This window comes from Carcharodon carcharias, chromosome 30 (genome assembly GCF_017639515.1).
Source record: "Carcharodon carcharias isolate sCarCar2 chromosome 30, sCarCar2.pri, whole genome shotgun sequence".
Classification (NCBI taxonomy): Eukaryota; Metazoa; Chordata; class Chondrichthyes; order Lamniformes; family Lamnidae; genus Carcharodon; species Carcharodon carcharias.
In genome coordinates, this window is record NC_054496.1 from 6,510,383 (window position 1) to 6,528,252 (window position 17,870).

The 17,870-nt window shown below is 40.7% G+C and overlaps 1 protein-coding gene across 1 annotated transcript in view; it reads left to right on the forward strand.

Moving 5' to 3' along the window:
- The window catches only part of LOC121271161 (voltage-dependent P/Q-type calcium channel subunit alpha-1A-like), a 760,453-nt gene that overhangs the window by 588,018 nt on the left and 154,565 nt on the right, over positions 1-17,870 (forward strand). The window contains exons 28-30 of the mRNA XM_041176921.1: positions 7,241-7,337; positions 7,631-7,791; positions 10,926-11,066. Coding sequence (XP_041032855.1) covers positions 7,241-7,337; positions 7,631-7,791; positions 10,926-11,066 — 399 coding nt within the window. The remainder of the gene's footprint in view (positions 1-7,240; positions 7,338-7,630; positions 7,792-10,925; positions 11,067-17,870) is intronic.

Here is a 17,870-nt window from a genome sequence, read left to right on the forward strand (position 1 = left end):
GCTCAACTGGGAATTTATTTATCCCTTCAAGTATTGGAGATGCATTTGAGAACAAGATGAGAAAAAGGAGGCATTGTAAAAAGGTAAAAATCAGCCAGGGCTCCCACTCTTGGTTGTTGTACCCAGTGACTCCAAAAAGAAATTGCATGTGGGGTTTTGAGGAAGAACAGAATTGGACTGAACTGTGATGTGAATCCCTTGCTCCCTGTTTAACTGTCCAGCCACCAATTATCATATGGGTACATACATGAAGAATAGTCACTGGGCGAGGTATCAAAGGTCACCTAGCCTGTAGAACTACACCCCAGCAATCAGTCAGTGCTCTCACGAGAAGAGAGAAATTGGGATGGGATAAGTGAAGGCCATCACCCTGAACTATGATTGCTATTTCCTGGTTTGTACGATAACCATGATATATACATCAGCAATTAATAGTTTTAAGTTCTGTCATATCAGAGTGCAGCAATTTTTGTTCTAATGAAGTGATCAGACATGCAACAGCAGCATAAATGGCAGTTTAGCATGTTGACTGCTTTTCTTTAGTCTCTCATGTCTGAGATTAGAGCATTTAATGAACCAAACAATCAGCAATCATATAACTGAATGATTTCTTAAGTAGTTCTGTGGTGGTGCAGTGGGTAAGGCACTGATTTTAGCCTCTCTGGTTATGGGTACTGACAGATGAAAGAATTAAAGGCATGTGGCAGCAATCTGTAACTTAATCTCGGGCCTGTTGTCGTTGGATCTGAATTAATGTAATATCCCTGAGACTAGGTTACAGTCTTATTGCCTGTAACATTTTATGTAACATATACTGTCTTTGGCTCCCACAGTGATATATCTAATTCACAGTGTTGTACGAAGTTGTGCAGATCAGAAAGTTCTGAGACTTAATCCCTGGTGTGCTGAGTTGGGGTGGCAGTAAGGTTTTGACAATTAGACTATGTACCCTTAAACTAAAAAAATATTAGCTACTCACTGTTCTCTAACCTCCATTGCAATCTATGCACTGGAGGTACTTGGGGTCAGACTCAGTGGTGATTTCCCTTCACAGTCAACACTGACCATCCCGCCTGTAGAATGATCATTTGAATGCAGTACCAGAGAACTATCAGTGGTTCTGGAACTTCACCCCAACATAGGACGTTCAGGAGAGGGGAGTAGAAAATTGTTTTCAAAACATGTGTTTATTGTAATCTGTTTTTGAGTAGCATGATGTAATTTTGATCTTTCGTATTGAGGAAGCAAGGTAATAATTTGCATCATTTTTGAGTTTACTAAAAATATATATTAAGCCATTCCATACACAGTATATATTATAACCCAGTAACCAATAATTGTGGCATTCTCTTCAGTCCTTCCCAACCTGTGGATGTGATGTTTGAACAGCATGAGAGGCTCCCTCTTACTGGCTGATCTGTGGATAAGATGTGAACTGACATGGTCGGTTTTCCTTGCACTTGTTGGCGGGGTGGGGGTGCAGTGGAGGTGGTGGGGGTTAACTTAAAAAAATTATAATTTGATGGCAGATGAAATGAAGTTTAGTTGCATTTCTGAAACATGAAGTAATTCCTCCCAGCAATTTTAATCTCTATTTAATTGTGACTGTGTTTTCTGCTGTTTCTTATTCCTCTGCAGTCACTGTGTGCATTATCACGATATATTTTTCTTGCTATGAGACAACCTTCACCCAAAGTTCTATGAAGCTTTGTTTTCAGTAAGAAAATAATTTGTCCTGTCAACTTCTGGCCCTTCTAGTTAAGAATGTGATAGGAGTGGGGGGATAAATAAATGAGCACAGTATGGTCAGTCTGGAGGAATGCAAAACAGCAGAGGAAAATTGAAGAATGGAAAAGAACGGGATAAAACAATTATTGCCACTTTTGTGTGGCTTAGTTTCCATCCAAGCCAAAATTCATGCTTTATCCATAGTCAGGCACTACCTCAGATGCCATGTAAATCAGGCATCTACTTGGAAATTCGTAGGGAGGGTTGCATGCTCTTAAACTACATGGGGGGGGGGGGGGATAACAGAAGAGGGAAACAGGAGATAGAGGATACTGAACAGGCACCTGTGTTTTATATATTAATGATAATGAGAAATCGCTTCCTCTTTAACAAGTTTTAATTAGACTCCCAAGAGGTAATTAAAATACAACATGGATGTCAGTCATTATTTTGTTTACCATTCCTGTTTTGTGTTTTACTTGAAAAAATGAATTTGTAAGCTTTTATAATTTAATAACTAGATTAGATCACTATTCTGCTGTGATGTCACCTGTATGGAAATCCTATTTTGCAGTATTATACGAGTATTATAAAAATAGCTTTGTTCTCCATGGCAGCAGCACCAATGTGCATTCGTTGTGTGGCCATGTTGCATCTATGTTAGGCACTGAAAATTTTATTGAACCAATTTCTTGTTTAAGCATGAAATCCGAAAAGACCAGTGAAATTAGTTTGATAGGCTGCATAATTGCATTGTCACACCACATACTATAACTTATATTGCCCCAGCATGGTTATAGCATTGAGCAACACCTAACAGGAACTGTGCTGTTGGAGTGACACCAACTATTATTTGCATTAGCAAATAATTTAAATTCTTTTACAGCTTGTAGTTGGTCACAGGTGTGATGTGAACACAGACTGGTGGAGAGTTTTCCTATTCAAAGTGAAAAAAAAAACTGCACTCTGAGGGAGATTGTTTCCTGACCAAGTTCTTTAATGTAGCATGGCTGCCGTGACTGCTAGGGCCTGTGCTTTGTATCTCCTGTGTCCTGCTTCCCTATTTACTGCATTGTCTGTATTGGTCCTTCAGGTTTTTATAACTGTGCCTTCTGTTTTCTTAGTCTGATTCATCTCTGTACTTGCAGTACGTGTAAAAGCTTTTTTGTCCTTTTTTTGCACTGACCCTTTTCTCATCTTTCTTGACTTGCTGGATCAGGAGCCTAATGGGGTAATATTTCTGCTCTTTCTCTTTATCATAGTCAGCAAATTTGCACTGTGTTCTATTCCTCTCTGTGTATCTCCCTGTTTCTCTAACTCTCTATTTTATATATGTATATTTGTGCTTTTTGATAAGTGATTATGTCGCAGTTCTGCTGGGTGTCGGTTTTAATGTCATTGTGCTGGGGTATTGCAGCTGAAATTTTTAAAGACTAGTTTAAAAACATTAAGGTGACCACACACCCAATTTTGAATTGATCACACAATAATTTTGAGAAGTTAACATCTTTTCAATTGCTATACTCAAAAATATTTTATGCACAAATAGATCAGTTATTTATTTTCTCAATGATGAGCTGACCTGTTTCGCAGTGGCACAGATAAATAGAACTTTTTCATACATGTATGAATTTATTTTAAAATATCATCATGCTCTGTTGGAACCCTGTCCTTCTTGCAGAACCTTGCTCAACCACATCTTGGATTAGGTAAAAGGTGCAATCATACAATGTGAATGTAAATTCACACATTAGGACTGAACAGTGTAATTTGGCTTTAATGCTGAAACTGAATTTGGGAAATTATGTTCATGAAGTACTATACCTTGCTGATGAATAGATATATCGAGCTGTTCATAAACTCCAGTGCATTGCAAGTAGTTCTGCAGTACAAGTCTTGTGGGTTATGCATTATTTGTGTATACAGGAAATACATGAAACATATGCCAAAAAGAACCTCATAGTTTATGATTTAGCAGCAGCCCTCTATTTAACAAACTAGTTCTCTGAAGTATGAATGAAGGCAAGTGCCTTTAGTAGTTTGTATTGGTCATGACTGTGTCTGTAATTCAGTTCACATGAATCTGAATACCTAACGCCCAGCAAAATTCCCCAAAGGAAATAGCTATGAAATGCATTAAATTCACACTTGCCACCCTTCTCATTTCAGAGTTTGTGTGGCTTAGGGGTAGATGGTGGTGTAGTGACCCAGAGGCCCAGGCTAATACTCTGGGGACATGGGTTCAAATCCCACTATGGCAGCTGGTGGAATTTAAATTCAATTAATAAATTTGTAATTGAAAACTAATCTCAGTAATGGTGACCCTGAAGCTATCATCAATTGTTGTAAAAACCCATCTTGGTTCACTGATGTCCCTTAGGGAAGGAAATCTGCAATCCTTACCTGGTCAGGCCTGCACATGACTTCAGATCCACAGCAGTGTGGTTGACTCTTAACTGCCATATGAAATGGCCTAGTATTGTGGATGGACAACAAATAGCCTTGGCAGCGACTCCCACATCCCATGAAAGAATGAAAATAAGTCCGCTGACTCAAAGAATTGTGCATCCATTTTTATTTTATAATAAAATAATGAAATAAAATAATATTTTATAACAAAAAATGAGTCATCTCTTGAACCTGAAAATTGTGATGACCTGAATTTGCTTGATGAGGTCTTATTTGTGAGCACAAATGTTTATTTTTTTGTGGGTACTCTGTAGACATTCTGGGACAGGAATAATTAAGGAGATCCTGAGTCTCTCTCATGAGGATAGTAAGAGCTGGTTGTATGAGGTTGCTACCAGCACCTCCTGAGCTGCAAGGCTGTAACTAAAGAGACATGTATCAGCTGTAAAGTGCAAGAATGGGAAGTTACCAGGCTAAACTGATTATGCAATCACTTGCAGATCATTGAACCAAGCTCCAGTTTATCCAACCCTGTGTCAGTGACATTAACATTTTATGCCAAAGTTAGACCATGCTAATTCTTCAAAAAAAAATGTATATACTATATAAAGAGTTAAGACAGTAGGTTAATCTTCTGATGCTTAAGTACAAGTCCAGCCCAGGCTGATGGGATAAAGATTTTGTCTGTCTGTTGGTGGTAAGGATCCTATACAAAGTTAGAGTGAACAGTTTCAATACAGGCCCTAATTAGTGAGGGCCTTCAGCACAGATTAATAATAATTCAGCACCAAGTTGTCAAGTTCACTAAATGGCCACAGGACGTTTGGTTTTAGAGCAGAGAGGAGGCGATGGTATAGTGGTTTTGTCACTGGACTAGTAATCCAGAGACCCAGGGTAATGCTCTGGGGACCCTAGTTTGAATCCCGCCACGGCAGATGGTGGAATTTGAAAAAAGCCTGGAATTAAAAGTCTAATAATGACCATGAAACCATTGTCAATTGTTGTAAAAACCCATCTGGTCCCACCTTCCATCTGGGAAGGAAATCTGCTGCCCTTACCTGGTCCACCTGTGACTCTAGACCCTCAGCAATGTGGTTGATGCTTAAATGTCTGAACAAGGGCAATTAGGGATGGGCAATAAATGCTAGCCTAGCCAGCAACACCCAAATTCCATGAATGAATAAAAAAAGTTCAAAAATGTCACACTTGTGTAATATAGGGAGGCTATGGGGGCCTGTTGTGGGGATGAGGTATATTTTTGGGATGGGGATAAGGAACTTTAGCATCTGCTAATCATAGAGTGCTTGATGCTAACACCGTGGCTTGAAAAGGGTTCCATCCTCACTTTGATTATAAATATGCAAGGAAAAAACATAGGGTTTATCCTTCAAAATTTTGCTTTAACAATATGTGTTTAAACATTGTTTCCTTTTCTAGTCCTTGGCAGACTTGAATCCTTCCTTTTTGGATTCATGATATCCAATTGTACAACTGGATTGATAATTCATAGTAATTGATAAATGTCTAACTGACTAATCACTTTCCCAAAAAGTTGACCATTGGTTTATGGTGCTGTGAGATATAATTGAAACATCTAAGTTTTAAATATATAGGGCAGAATTCTTACCTTGATGGGCGAGCGGGCCCCACCGGCTCAGCGGCGGGTGGGCAGCCGAACCTCGCCGCCAAAACAGGGCCCGCCGCCATTTTGAGTGGGCTGGCCAATTAAGACCTGCCAAGCGGCCTGCCCGACAGGAAGCGCTATGCACTTCCTGTGCGGGGGGTGGAAGGAATCCCCATCTGTCAAAGTGCGCTGTCTCACGCATGCGTGCGAAAGAGCGCACTGCTCCCTGAGGCAAAGTCCTGTCTCAGGGAGATTCGTGAGAGGTAAGTAAACTCTAAAAATAGATAAATATTAAAATTATTAACATGCCCCCCTCATGTGACAATGTCACATGAGATGGAACATGTTAATAATAAACACATGAAATTTATTAAATTTTTAAAAAATGGACATGAGACTTCACCCCACCAGTGGATGAAGTTTCATTAATAACCTGCAGCCCACTGGGGCTCCTGGCCTGCCTGCCAGCCTTAAGGTTGGCCGGGCAGGGTGTTTAATAAGTTTAATTAGCCTGTCAATGGCCATAATTGGCCATTGACAGTTCAGCGGGCGGACAGCTGATTTCGCTGTCTACCCACCTTTGTGAATATTTAAAGGGACCGGGATGACGTTGGGGGTTCCTCCTGATGTCATCCCGTGTCAGTTTCCCCTCGGCGAGCGGGCCCCACCCGCCGAGGGGAAAATCCTGACTACAGATACAAGCATTGCAACATAATTTTCTTTTGCCATTTGATACTACTTAGGAAAAAAAGGATTTACTCTAGCGTGGAAAATAACTGCAAAATGGGTTTGGTACCTTTGACTGGGATAAGGTATTTAACAATAACAACAAATTATTTATATAGCACCTTTTAACATAAAACATCCCAAGGTGCTTCAGAGGAGCATTATAAAACAAACTATTGGTTGTTGTTGTATAAGAAGTTTGCACCTTGTATTGGTTAAGTCATTGCATTTTTTCACTTAATTTGGATAATTGATTATTTATATCAGTTTTCATTCTGCATAGTTTGAGAAATGTATCTAGCTGTATTCTTATTAGGTGAAAGAATGCATCATTTTTACCAGCTGATAAGCAAAGGGTTACTTCTGATGGAGCCTATTCTTTAAACAGTTTAAACATCAAAAGCCGCCTGCTTTCCTTTAGATAGTACAGTGACCGTTTCATTATCACCAATATATTTCTACATTGAAGTGCAATTAAAATAATAGAGAAGACAGTGAAAAAAAAATTAGTCGGCTGTGAAAATAGTGTGAGAAAGGTTGCACAGTGGCTATAGAAAGCCACTGTTTGTCAGGCCTTTATTCCAGGTAAATACATCTATTCCAAAATACAAGAGGTTTTACTTCAATGTGATGTTCCTGAAATAAGGTGAGTTATTAGATGCATTTAAAAGGAACAATTGTACAGCCACCAATGGCTCTATTACTGTTGATGTTATTGTGCAAAGTGCTAATTTAGTATTATTTTATTGTTAGTGGGAGCAAAGGGAAAGATTTGAATACCATCAAATCTCTGAGAGTGCTTCGAGTGCTGCGACCCCTTAAAACCATCAAAAGGCTGCCTAAACTTAAGGTAATGTAGATTTTCTTTGATTAGACCGCCTTCAATTTCAGATTTCCTCCTCTTCCATTTAGAGAAACTAAGACAGTGTTCCAGGATTCTGTTAGAAACAGAAATATATTCAGAAAGATTTGTTTGACTGGCATTTCTGGTGAAATCACAAACATATTAAGAAGACAAAGGCTGATCGGAAATCTTGATAAACATATTTAAGATGTGGTTACACACAATGATTAGTTCTGGTCAGTTTTGTCAAAATTTGCAACATTTTCTGGCTTTCTCATTTTGTTACTCTCTCCACTTAGGCTGTCTTCGATTGTGTGGTAAACTCCTTGAAGAATGTTCTCAACATCCTGATCGTTTACATGCTCTTCATGTTTATTTTTGCTGTTGTCGCTGTACAGCTATTTAAGGGCAGGTTTTTCTACTGCACTGATGAATCCAAAGAGTTTGAGCGGGATTGCAGGTACATGAGTAACATTCAACTTACAAATTATTTCCTATAAAAAGTTATGGATGCTGGTGTAGTGCATTAGAGCACAAATGCTGTGCTGTAGACTGATAAGGGGCAGGGTCTTACAGCCTGAATATCAACATAATAAAGGATCAACATCTGTTAAATGTGTTAAGAAGAGAGAGAATTGACAAAATATACCCTGAGCTGCTCCTTTGTACTTTTCAGGAAGCTACAGATAGCTCCAGATCAGGCCATCTGCCATTGTCTCCCTTGAATAGGATCTGATGTGTAGTGCAGGGAGATAGGAGAAGTAATAGAGTGTAATAGACCAGGCCTGGACAGAGCTCTTTCTGCTGCTACCTGTTAGATGATGAAATGGTAGATAGCCTGGGTTCAGTTCCAGACGGCAATATTACAGGTTCTAGCAGCTTGGGGGAGGTCATGTGACATATCTCCCACTTCTTCTCCTGGGTCTTGGTCAAAAGATGTATCTTTCCAGATCTGGAATCTTGAGGTGTTTATTGGAGGAGTCCAGGTCCCTTTTGTCTCTTGCAGACATACCATCTCTGGTGGCTAGAATTTCTTTAGAAATATAAAGAGGCTTTGTGCAGTTCCAGGGGAGGTGCATTAGTTCCTTTTTAGAGATAATGAGTCTCTGCTGTTTGTCTGAAGGTTAGAAATTCCTCTGTATGAGTCATGGCCAGTCAGGGTAAAGCCTTCCAAATCATTAATGTAGATTGTAAATAATTGGTTGATTATTGCTTGTTAATATCCATTTATTGCCATTCATCCTTCATTAACTCACTATCTTCTGCTCTTAAGGATGCTACTTCAAAGCAATTTTCCTTTTTCTCATATGTCTATTGAATGCTAATTCTTTTAAATTTTTTGATATTCTCTCCTTGCACTCACTATTTGCTTTCTCTATCCCTCTCTTGACCTGTTCCCATATTTTCCTGTATTCATTCTTTTATAATATCAATTGTTCCCATTTACTCTTTTTAATTTTAGTTTGTTCCCAACCTCTTTATTATCTATGCTATTCTGAGAGTTGAAAATTCTTCTCCTAAATGTTATTTATTTATTGAGTATCTAGCAAATGGTCTACTATAGATTTTAATGCCATGTTCGGTTATTCAAAATAAAGTCTCTCACAGGTGTTGGACTCTGGGTAAAAATGCTTATTTTTTGTGATAACTCAAACTTCAGATATTTTAATAAAACTGCCTCACATTTACACTCATATCAAATAGCATTTTTAATGCATAATCTGGAAAAAGTTATTTTCTAAACTGCAGGTTCATGCCAGATTTTATGTTCAACAATATGCAAATGAATGAGCAGAAAATTGAGCAAAAAAACGCTCCTTTAAATTATAGTAATTTTAAGTCCAATTTGTGGTTATGTCAAAAACTTTACTGTCTGTTTCTTAATTCACACAAAGTCCCATTCCCCTATCACCCTTGTGCTTATTGGCCTACATTGGCTCCCAGTCAAGCAAGGTCTTGATTTTAAAATTTGCATCCTTGTTTTCAAATCCTTCCATGGCCTTGCCCCTCCATATCTCTGTAATCTCCTCCGACACCACAACTGTCTGAGATATTTGTGCTTCTAATTCTGTTCTCTTGTGCATTCCCAATTATAATTGCTCCACCACTTGTATCTTCAATTGCCTGGACTCCAAACTCTTGAATTCCCTTCAAGCACCTCTTCACATTTTCACATTGCTTCCCTCCTTTTAAGACACTCGTTAAAACCTATCTTTGACAAAGCTTTTGGTCAATTTGACCTACTATCTCCTTATATGGCATACTGATTATCTAGTAATCCAGAGACCTGGACTCATGATCCAGGTACTTGAGTTGAAATTCCAAAACAGCAGCTGGGGAATTTGAATTCAATTAATTAAATAAACCTGGATTAAAAAGCTAGAATCAGTAATGGTAACCATGAAACTACCTGATTGCTGTTTTAAAAAAAATCTGGTTCACTAATGTCCTTTAGGGAAGAAAATCCATTGTCCTTAACTGGTCCAGTCCTATAGCAATATGTTTGACTCTTAATGCCCTTTGACATGGCATAGTAAGGCACTCAGTTGTATTCAAGAAGGTGGCTCACCACCACCTTAAGGAAAAGTAGGGAATGGGAATAAAACGACCGATCCTATGAATGAAAGATCAACTTATTGCTCTAGTGTTGATGCTGCCAACATTACCTAAATGCAGCCTTCATTGATTCTATCACAGTCTTGTCATCTTTCTGAATGGGACTATCAACTTTGTTCGCCTCTTAAGAATTGGTTCCAAAACTACGACCCATCTGATCACCTAATCTTAGCCAAAGGCAATGACTGGTGCCTGAAATAAAAATAGAAAATGCTGACAATACTCAACTTCAGGCAGCATTTACTATTTACAGAGAGGTGAACAGAATTAACATTTCAGGTCTGTAATGTTTCATCAGCTCTGATGAAATGTCACAGACCTGAGATGTTAACTTTGTTTCTCTCCTTAGATGCTGCCTGATCTACTGAGTATTTCCTACATTTTATGTTGTCATTTCAAATTTCCAACATCCACAGATTTTGCTTTTGGACTGGTGCCTGAAGACTAAAGTGGAAGAGGGGAAAGAAAGATTCATGCAAATAAATGGAGTCAAGTGAGATTTTTCATGTGCATTCATCTGAGGTCATCTTGGCTCAGCTGTTGCACTTTTGTCTGAGTCAGAAGGGGTCAACCATACTCCAGACCTAAGCACAAAATGGTGTATAATTTAGTGTAGTACTTGAGAGTTCTACGTGGTTCCAGCTACAGTCTTTCAGACAAGACATTAAAGCCAAGGCCACACCTGCCTATTCTTGAGAGTTCAGGCAGACTTCCAATTGTGCTACAGAACCTTAAAAGAAAAGCAGAGAGTTCTTGCAGTATCCTGGACAATATTCCTACCTAAATCAACATCACCAGAAACAAATTAACTTTTCATTTACTCATTGTGGGACTGCCCCATCTACCAATGTAACACTAATCACTGCATTCTGAATTAATTTGTTGTTTTTGAAAGGGTTTGAATTCATTCGAGATGTTTTAAGAAAATACGTAAATGTAAGTCTTTCTTTCATTTTTCCTTACTCTTGTCTATTTCAGAGGACAGTACTTAGTCTACATGAGGGAAAGTGATATTAAGGCACAGAAGCGGGAATGGAAGCGATATGAGTTTCATTACGATAATGTGCTATGGGCTTTACTGACTCTCTTCACTGTGTCTACTGGAGAGGGCTGGCCAGAGTATGTTTCATTATCAAACATGATTACAGTTCAATCTTTTGTCTCTTTTTGACTCTCTAGTCTCCTGTTTAACATCTTATAGTTTCTATTGAACATGTGTGTGTGAGAGAAAGAAAGAGAACAACATTAGGCTCAATTATGATGTTCTATGTGATCAAATAACCAACCCACACTCATTGTTCCAATTGAAATTGTCCAGTCTAGTATCCAGATGTGGATAAATGCATTTCTGATTAGAAAATTTTAAAAAACTAACAGACACCAAAATTGAACAGGTGATACTCACCCAGATAGCATATGCATGTGTACTGTGATCTTATTGGGCAGAATTTTGCCCTTGTCAGGTGGATGCAGGCGGGGCTGGTCGGGAAGCCGACCACCACCAGCAATTTCACACTGGTGGGCCAATTAAGGCAAGCACGAACTTTGCGCATTCGCATGAGTGTGCGCTTGAAAATCTCTGAGGCACAGAGCTGCCTCAGGGAGCTGAACAGTTTTAAAAATTAGAAATAAAGATTTTTAAAATGATATAAAACATGTCCTCTCATGTGACTGTCAGATGAGTACGGACATGTTATAAATGAAATTTTAAAAATTTTATTTTATTTTTATTTGATGTTGGAAACCTCACCCCACCTGTGGATGAGGTTTCCAAAAAAATGCAAAGGCTGCTTGGCCTTTTCGCCTGCTCACCAACTGCAAATTTGGATGGGCAATGAAAAATTTGTTTCAATGACCTTGTTAATGGCCTTAATAGGCCTTTTAATTGTCGGTGGGCATGCTGCTGACTTGGCACATACCTGCCCACCGAAATATCGTGCGACTGCGCGTTGACATTGGGACGCTCGCCTGACATCAACGTGCATCATTTATGCTCGAGCAGGTCAGGCGCGCCTGCCCGCTGAGGTAAAAATTCTGCCCATTGTGTATTTGTTGGTAAAATGATGAAGTGGAAAGCAGAATTTTTTGATCACCAGGAGTGCTTTACTACCTTGGTTCATGAGTGGTGGTAGTTGTTTGTAACATAAATATGCACGTAAAGCATGTTTTGTGTGTAAGGTGTTTTCTACCAAAGTTAGTGTATGTGGCTAAATCAGGGTTGTAATAGGCACAACTGTGGCTACTCAAAACGTTCTGTTGGATAACACTGGCCTAGGTTCACAGAAAACGAATACCTTTTCCAAAGGCAACTGGCGCCTGTAGAACTCGATTGAATCAGATTACCAGTGTCATCTTTACCAACTTTACATAAATAGATTGATGGGTGATACAATGGGTAAACAATCAAAATTGCAGGCCTTCTAAATTTCATAGCTGTAGAATAGGGTGGCAATTGTAATTTATCTAGAAAGTACTCTTCTTTCAAAATCAGTCCCATAGACACTTGTGTGGAATTGGGTGGGTAGGTAAATTGAATTGCCCTCTCGTCCATAAAATGTTATATTCCAGGAATCCAGATGATGAAGGATAGAACTGGAGTCAATCTTTATACACTTTCATAAGCATTTATTTATAGAACTACTCATTACGAACGTGCAACTCCTAACCCAATAACCACAGTTTAAGCCTGTGCCTCTTTATAACTCTTTTGGTTACAAACAAATAAACTAAATTAACAAAATCAGGATCTAAGGAAAAGGAAGCCCCTTAAAGGGAAACTGCAAAAATAAAGACAAAATTAGAAGCACAAGTTAATACCTGCCACTTCTATACAATTAGGGGAAGGCAATGGCATAGTGATATCATCGCTGGTCTAGTAATCCAGAGACCCAGGGTAATGCTCTGGGGACCCAGGTTTGAATCCCACCATGGCACATGGTGGAATTTGAATTCAATAATAATCTGGAATTAAAAGTCTAATGATGGCTCTGAAACAATTGTCAATTGTTGTAAAAACCTATCTGGTCCACTACTGTCCTTTAGAGAAGGAAATCTGCCATCCTTCCCTGGTCTGGCCTGCAGGTGACTCTCAAATGCCCTCTGAAATGGCCAAGCGTGCCACTCTAAACTGCTACAAAATCACAAAAAAGGAATGAAACTGAATGGACCACCCGGCATCGACCTAGTCACTGGATACGACAATGGCAAGCTCAGCCCTGTCGACCCTGCAAAGTCCTCCTTACTAACATCTGAGGTCTAGTGCCAAAATTGGGAGAGCTGTCTCACAGACTAGTCAAACAATAGCCTGACATAGTCATCCTCACGGAATTATATCTTATAGATAATGTCCCAGACACCGCCATCTCCATCCCTGGGTATGTCCTGTCCCACCGGTGGGACAGACCCAGCAGAGGTGGCGACACAGTGATATACTGTCGGGAGGGAGTTTCCCTGGGTGTTCTCAACATCGGACCCCATGAAGTCTCAAGGCATCAGTTCAAACATGGACAAGGAAACCTTGTGCTGATTACCACATACCGCCCTCCTTCAGCTGATGAATTAGTGCTCCTTCATGTTGAGCACCACTTGGAGGAAGCATTGAGGGTGACAAGGGCACAGAATGTACTCTTGAGTGGGGGACATCAATGCCCATCACTAAGAGTGGCTCGTTAGCACCACTACTGACCGCGCTGGCCGAGTCCTAAAGGACATAGCTACTAGACTGGATCTGTGATAGATGGTGAAGGAACCAACAAGAGGGAAAAACATACTTGACCTCATCCTCACCGACCTGCCTGCCGCAGATGCATCTGTCCATGACAGTATTGGTAGAAGTGGCTACCATACAGTCGTTGTGAAGGTGAAGTCCCACCTTCACATTGAGGATATCTCCGTCGTATTGTGTGGCATTACCACTGTGCTAAATGGGATAGATTTTGAACAGATCTAGCAACTCAGGATTGGGCATCCGTGAGGCGCTGTGGGCCATTAGCAGCAGAATTGCACTCAAACACAATCTGTAACCTCATGTCCTGGCATATCCCCCACTCTACCATTACCATCAAATCAGGGGATCAACTCTGGTTGAATGAAGAGTGCAGGAGGACATGCCAGCAGCAGCACCGGCATACCTAAAAATGAAGTGTCAACCTGGTGAAGCTATACCACAGGACTACTTGCATGCCAAACAACATAAGCAGTAAGTGATCAACAGAGCTAAACGATCCCACAACTAACATCAGATCTAAGCTCTGTAGTCCTGCCACATCCAGTCGTGACTGGTGGTGGTCAATTAAACAACTCATGGAGGAGGACGATCCACAAATATCCCCATCCTCAATGATGGAAGAGCCCAGCCCATCAGTGCAAAAGATAAGGCTGAAGCATTTGCTACCATCTTCATCCAGAAGTGCCAAGTGCATGACCCCTCTTGGTCTCCTCCCGAGGTCCCCAGCATCACAGATGCCAGTCTTCAGCCAATTTGATTCACTCCATGTGATATCAAGAAACGGCTGAAGGCACTGGACAGTGCAAAGGCTATGGGCCCTGACGATATTCCGGCAATACTACTGAAGACTTTTGCTCCAGAACTTGCCATGCCCCTAGCCAAGCTGTTCCAGTACAGCTATAACACTGGCATCTACCCAGCAATGTGGAAAATTGCCCAGGTATGTCCTGTACGCACAAAGCAGGACAAATCCAACCTGGCCAATTCCCGCCTCATATGTCTACTCTCGATCATCAGTAAAGTAATGAAAGGGATCATCAACAGTTCTATCAAGCAGCACTTGCTTAGCAATAACCTGCTCACTGACACCCAGTTTGGGTTCCGCCAGGGCCATTCAGCTCCTCACCTCATTACAGCCTTGGTTCAAACATGAACAAAAGAGCTAAACCCCTGAGGTGAGGTGAGGTGAGAGTGACTGCCCTTGACATCAAGGCCATATTTGACCGAGTGTGGCATCAAGGAGCCCTAGCAAAACTGGATTCAATGGGAATCAGGGGGAAACTCTGCACTGGTTGGAGTCATACCTAGCACAAAGGAAGATGGTTGTGGTTGTTGGAGGTCAGTCATCTCAACTCCAGGACATCACTGTAGGAGTTCCTCAGGATAGTGTCCTCAGCCCGACCATCTCCAGCTGCTTCATCAATGACCTTCCTTCCATCATAAAGTCAGAAGTGATGATTTGCTGATGATTGCACAATATTCAGCACCATTTGGGACTCCTCAGAAACTGAAGCAGTCCATGTCCAAATGCAGCAAGATCTTGACGATATCCAGGATTGGGCTGACAAGTGGCAAGTAACATTCGCGCTACACAAGTGCCAGGCAATGACTATCTCCAACAAGAGAGAATCCAACCATCACCCCTTGATGATCAATGGCTGAATCCCCCGCCACCAACATCCTGAGGTTTTACCATTGACCAGAAACTGAGCTGGACTAGCCATATAAATAGTGTGGCTACAAGAGCAGGTCAGGGGCTAGGAATCGTGCGACGAGTAACTCACCTGACTCCCCAAAGCCTGTCTACCATCTACAAGGCACAAGTCAGGAGTGTGATGGAATACTCCCTTATCGCCTGGGTGAGTGCAGCTCCCATAACACTCAAGAAGCTTGACACTGTCCAGGACAAAGCAGTCCATTTGATTGGCAACACATCCACAAACATTCACTCCCTCCACTACTATCGCACAGTAGCAGCAATGTGTACCATCTACAAGGTGCGCTACTAGGAATTCACCAAGGCTCCTTAGGCAGCACCTTCCAAACCCACGACCACTACCATCTATAAGGATAAGGACAGCAGATAAATGGGAACATCTCTAATGAGAAGTTCCCCTCCAAGTCACTCACCATCCTGGCTTGGAAATGTATCGGCCGTTCCTTCATTGTTGCTGAGTCAAAATCCTGGAACTCTGTCCCTAACAGCACAGTGGGTGAACCTACATCACATGGACTGCAGCGGTTCAAGAAGGCAGCTTACCACCACCTTCTCAAGGGCAACTAGGGATGGGCAGTAAATGCTGGCCCAGCCAGCAAAGCCCACATCCTTTGAATGATTAAAAAAAATACAATTAGTATACAATTAACATACAATGCTGCTACTTTTAGAGTGGTGGTAATGTGATTTCATCTTAAGACTTCAATCTCTTAAGAGATTCATTAGCGCTTATTTAGCCAGAAGACATTACATTCCTGCATGTTGGATTTTCCAGTTTGTGATAAGATCTTAAAGGAGAAATGTACAGCATAGATGACCAATGTCATGTTCTCCAGTATAACAAAAGCAAAATGCTGCGGATGCTGGAAATCTTCAGAATGAAAAAGAGCCATACAGACTCAAAACACTAACACTGTTTCTTGCTCCACAGATGCTGTCAGACCTGCTGAGTTTTTCCAGCATTTTCTGTTTTTGTTTCATGTTCTCCAGTGTCAGATTTAGCTCTAGGTGAACTACCAGTCAGGACCCAGGCAGCTCTTCCCTGTAAGATTCTGACGGTCTGAATCTCCATTTTGGATCTTTTAATGGTACAAATCAGTTTTGCTGGTAACTTTGGTTGTTTACCCATTATTTTAATAAATATAGAATTGGTGGAGTTCAAATCAGTGGCTTAAAACAGGCACCAACAACCTAGCGACAAAACGGTATCTTTAGAACTTCTTTGTTTAACAAGGGTATGGCAGTACTTTGAAATGCAGTTTCACCTAACTTTTCTTCCACGTTAATGGTGCGGCACCCTAACTGTGTTACAGCAAGTCCTAAAAATATTTTTTAAACCTGCTCATATGATGACAGAATGCAGGTTCAGATGGTTCCAGAAATACATTAGTATTTGAATTCGGCAATCCCACTCAGCAATGCCAAAGGTGTAACTGGTAATGGAATTGTGACACAGGTGTTGTAGGTGCTTTGTTTTAAAATTGGGATTGAGTTATCTTGTTAGGGTATACTGCATTGTTTTGTTTACCTAACAAAAGAGTGCTTGATGAATACATGAATATGTATACTGGAAGCTTTACCTTGCAACTAATCCATTTGACCTTGGGCCATTTGATGCAAGTTTTGTGTACAAATCTGACAAAAATATCCCCACTATTGACGCCTTCAGTTATACCCCCCAAGAAAGGGCATCTTCTCCTGAGAAAGCCTAATCCAAATCACTTATTGCAAAACAAACAGAATATTACCTCAAGAAACAATGACCCAGATCTTCTGTCCTCATTGGGCTCATACCCCGGAGGTACCCTGGAAGATGTGCTGGGGGACCGCCTGGAAGTCCCCATGCATTGACTACATGGGAATTGCCCAGCAAGTTTCAACTTTCATTGGACAATTACCCTGCATCTGGAACCTTCCAAAACTCTGATTTAAATCGGAGACTTCAGATGGTTCTGACCCTCTTAGCAGAATAGTTACAGAATAGGAAAAATTAAAAGGATTAAAAACGCTTCTAACTCCAGGGTAACTGTGGGACTGATCCTGCTCACCACTGGACTCCACACCCCTCCCCCTGATTATCCCTTTCCAACCACTGCTGAGCTGCATGTTTCTCAGATAGACTGAATCAGAAGTCCGGGCAACAAATGCGCAGCTCCAGACTAAGGTAAGTAAAAATGAGTGGAATGGCACTCTACGGAAAATTCGGCCCAGTATGTTACAACACCCTCAATTAATCTTAGACAGAAAAGAATCACATAAATGGAGAGCACCAGAACATAACCTACATGGTTCTACTCCTCATAATGAATCTGTCAATGTATCAGCAATTACATTGTCAAGTCTTGTTGACTGGCAATTACATTGTATAGCAATTACATTGTTAAGAGAGGTGATGGACGTTGGCTCACCCATAAATTAATGCAGCTGTAACATTCCAGTGGGGAAGAAGGAATTGGGAGTCTGTTGACCTGGCTGAAGA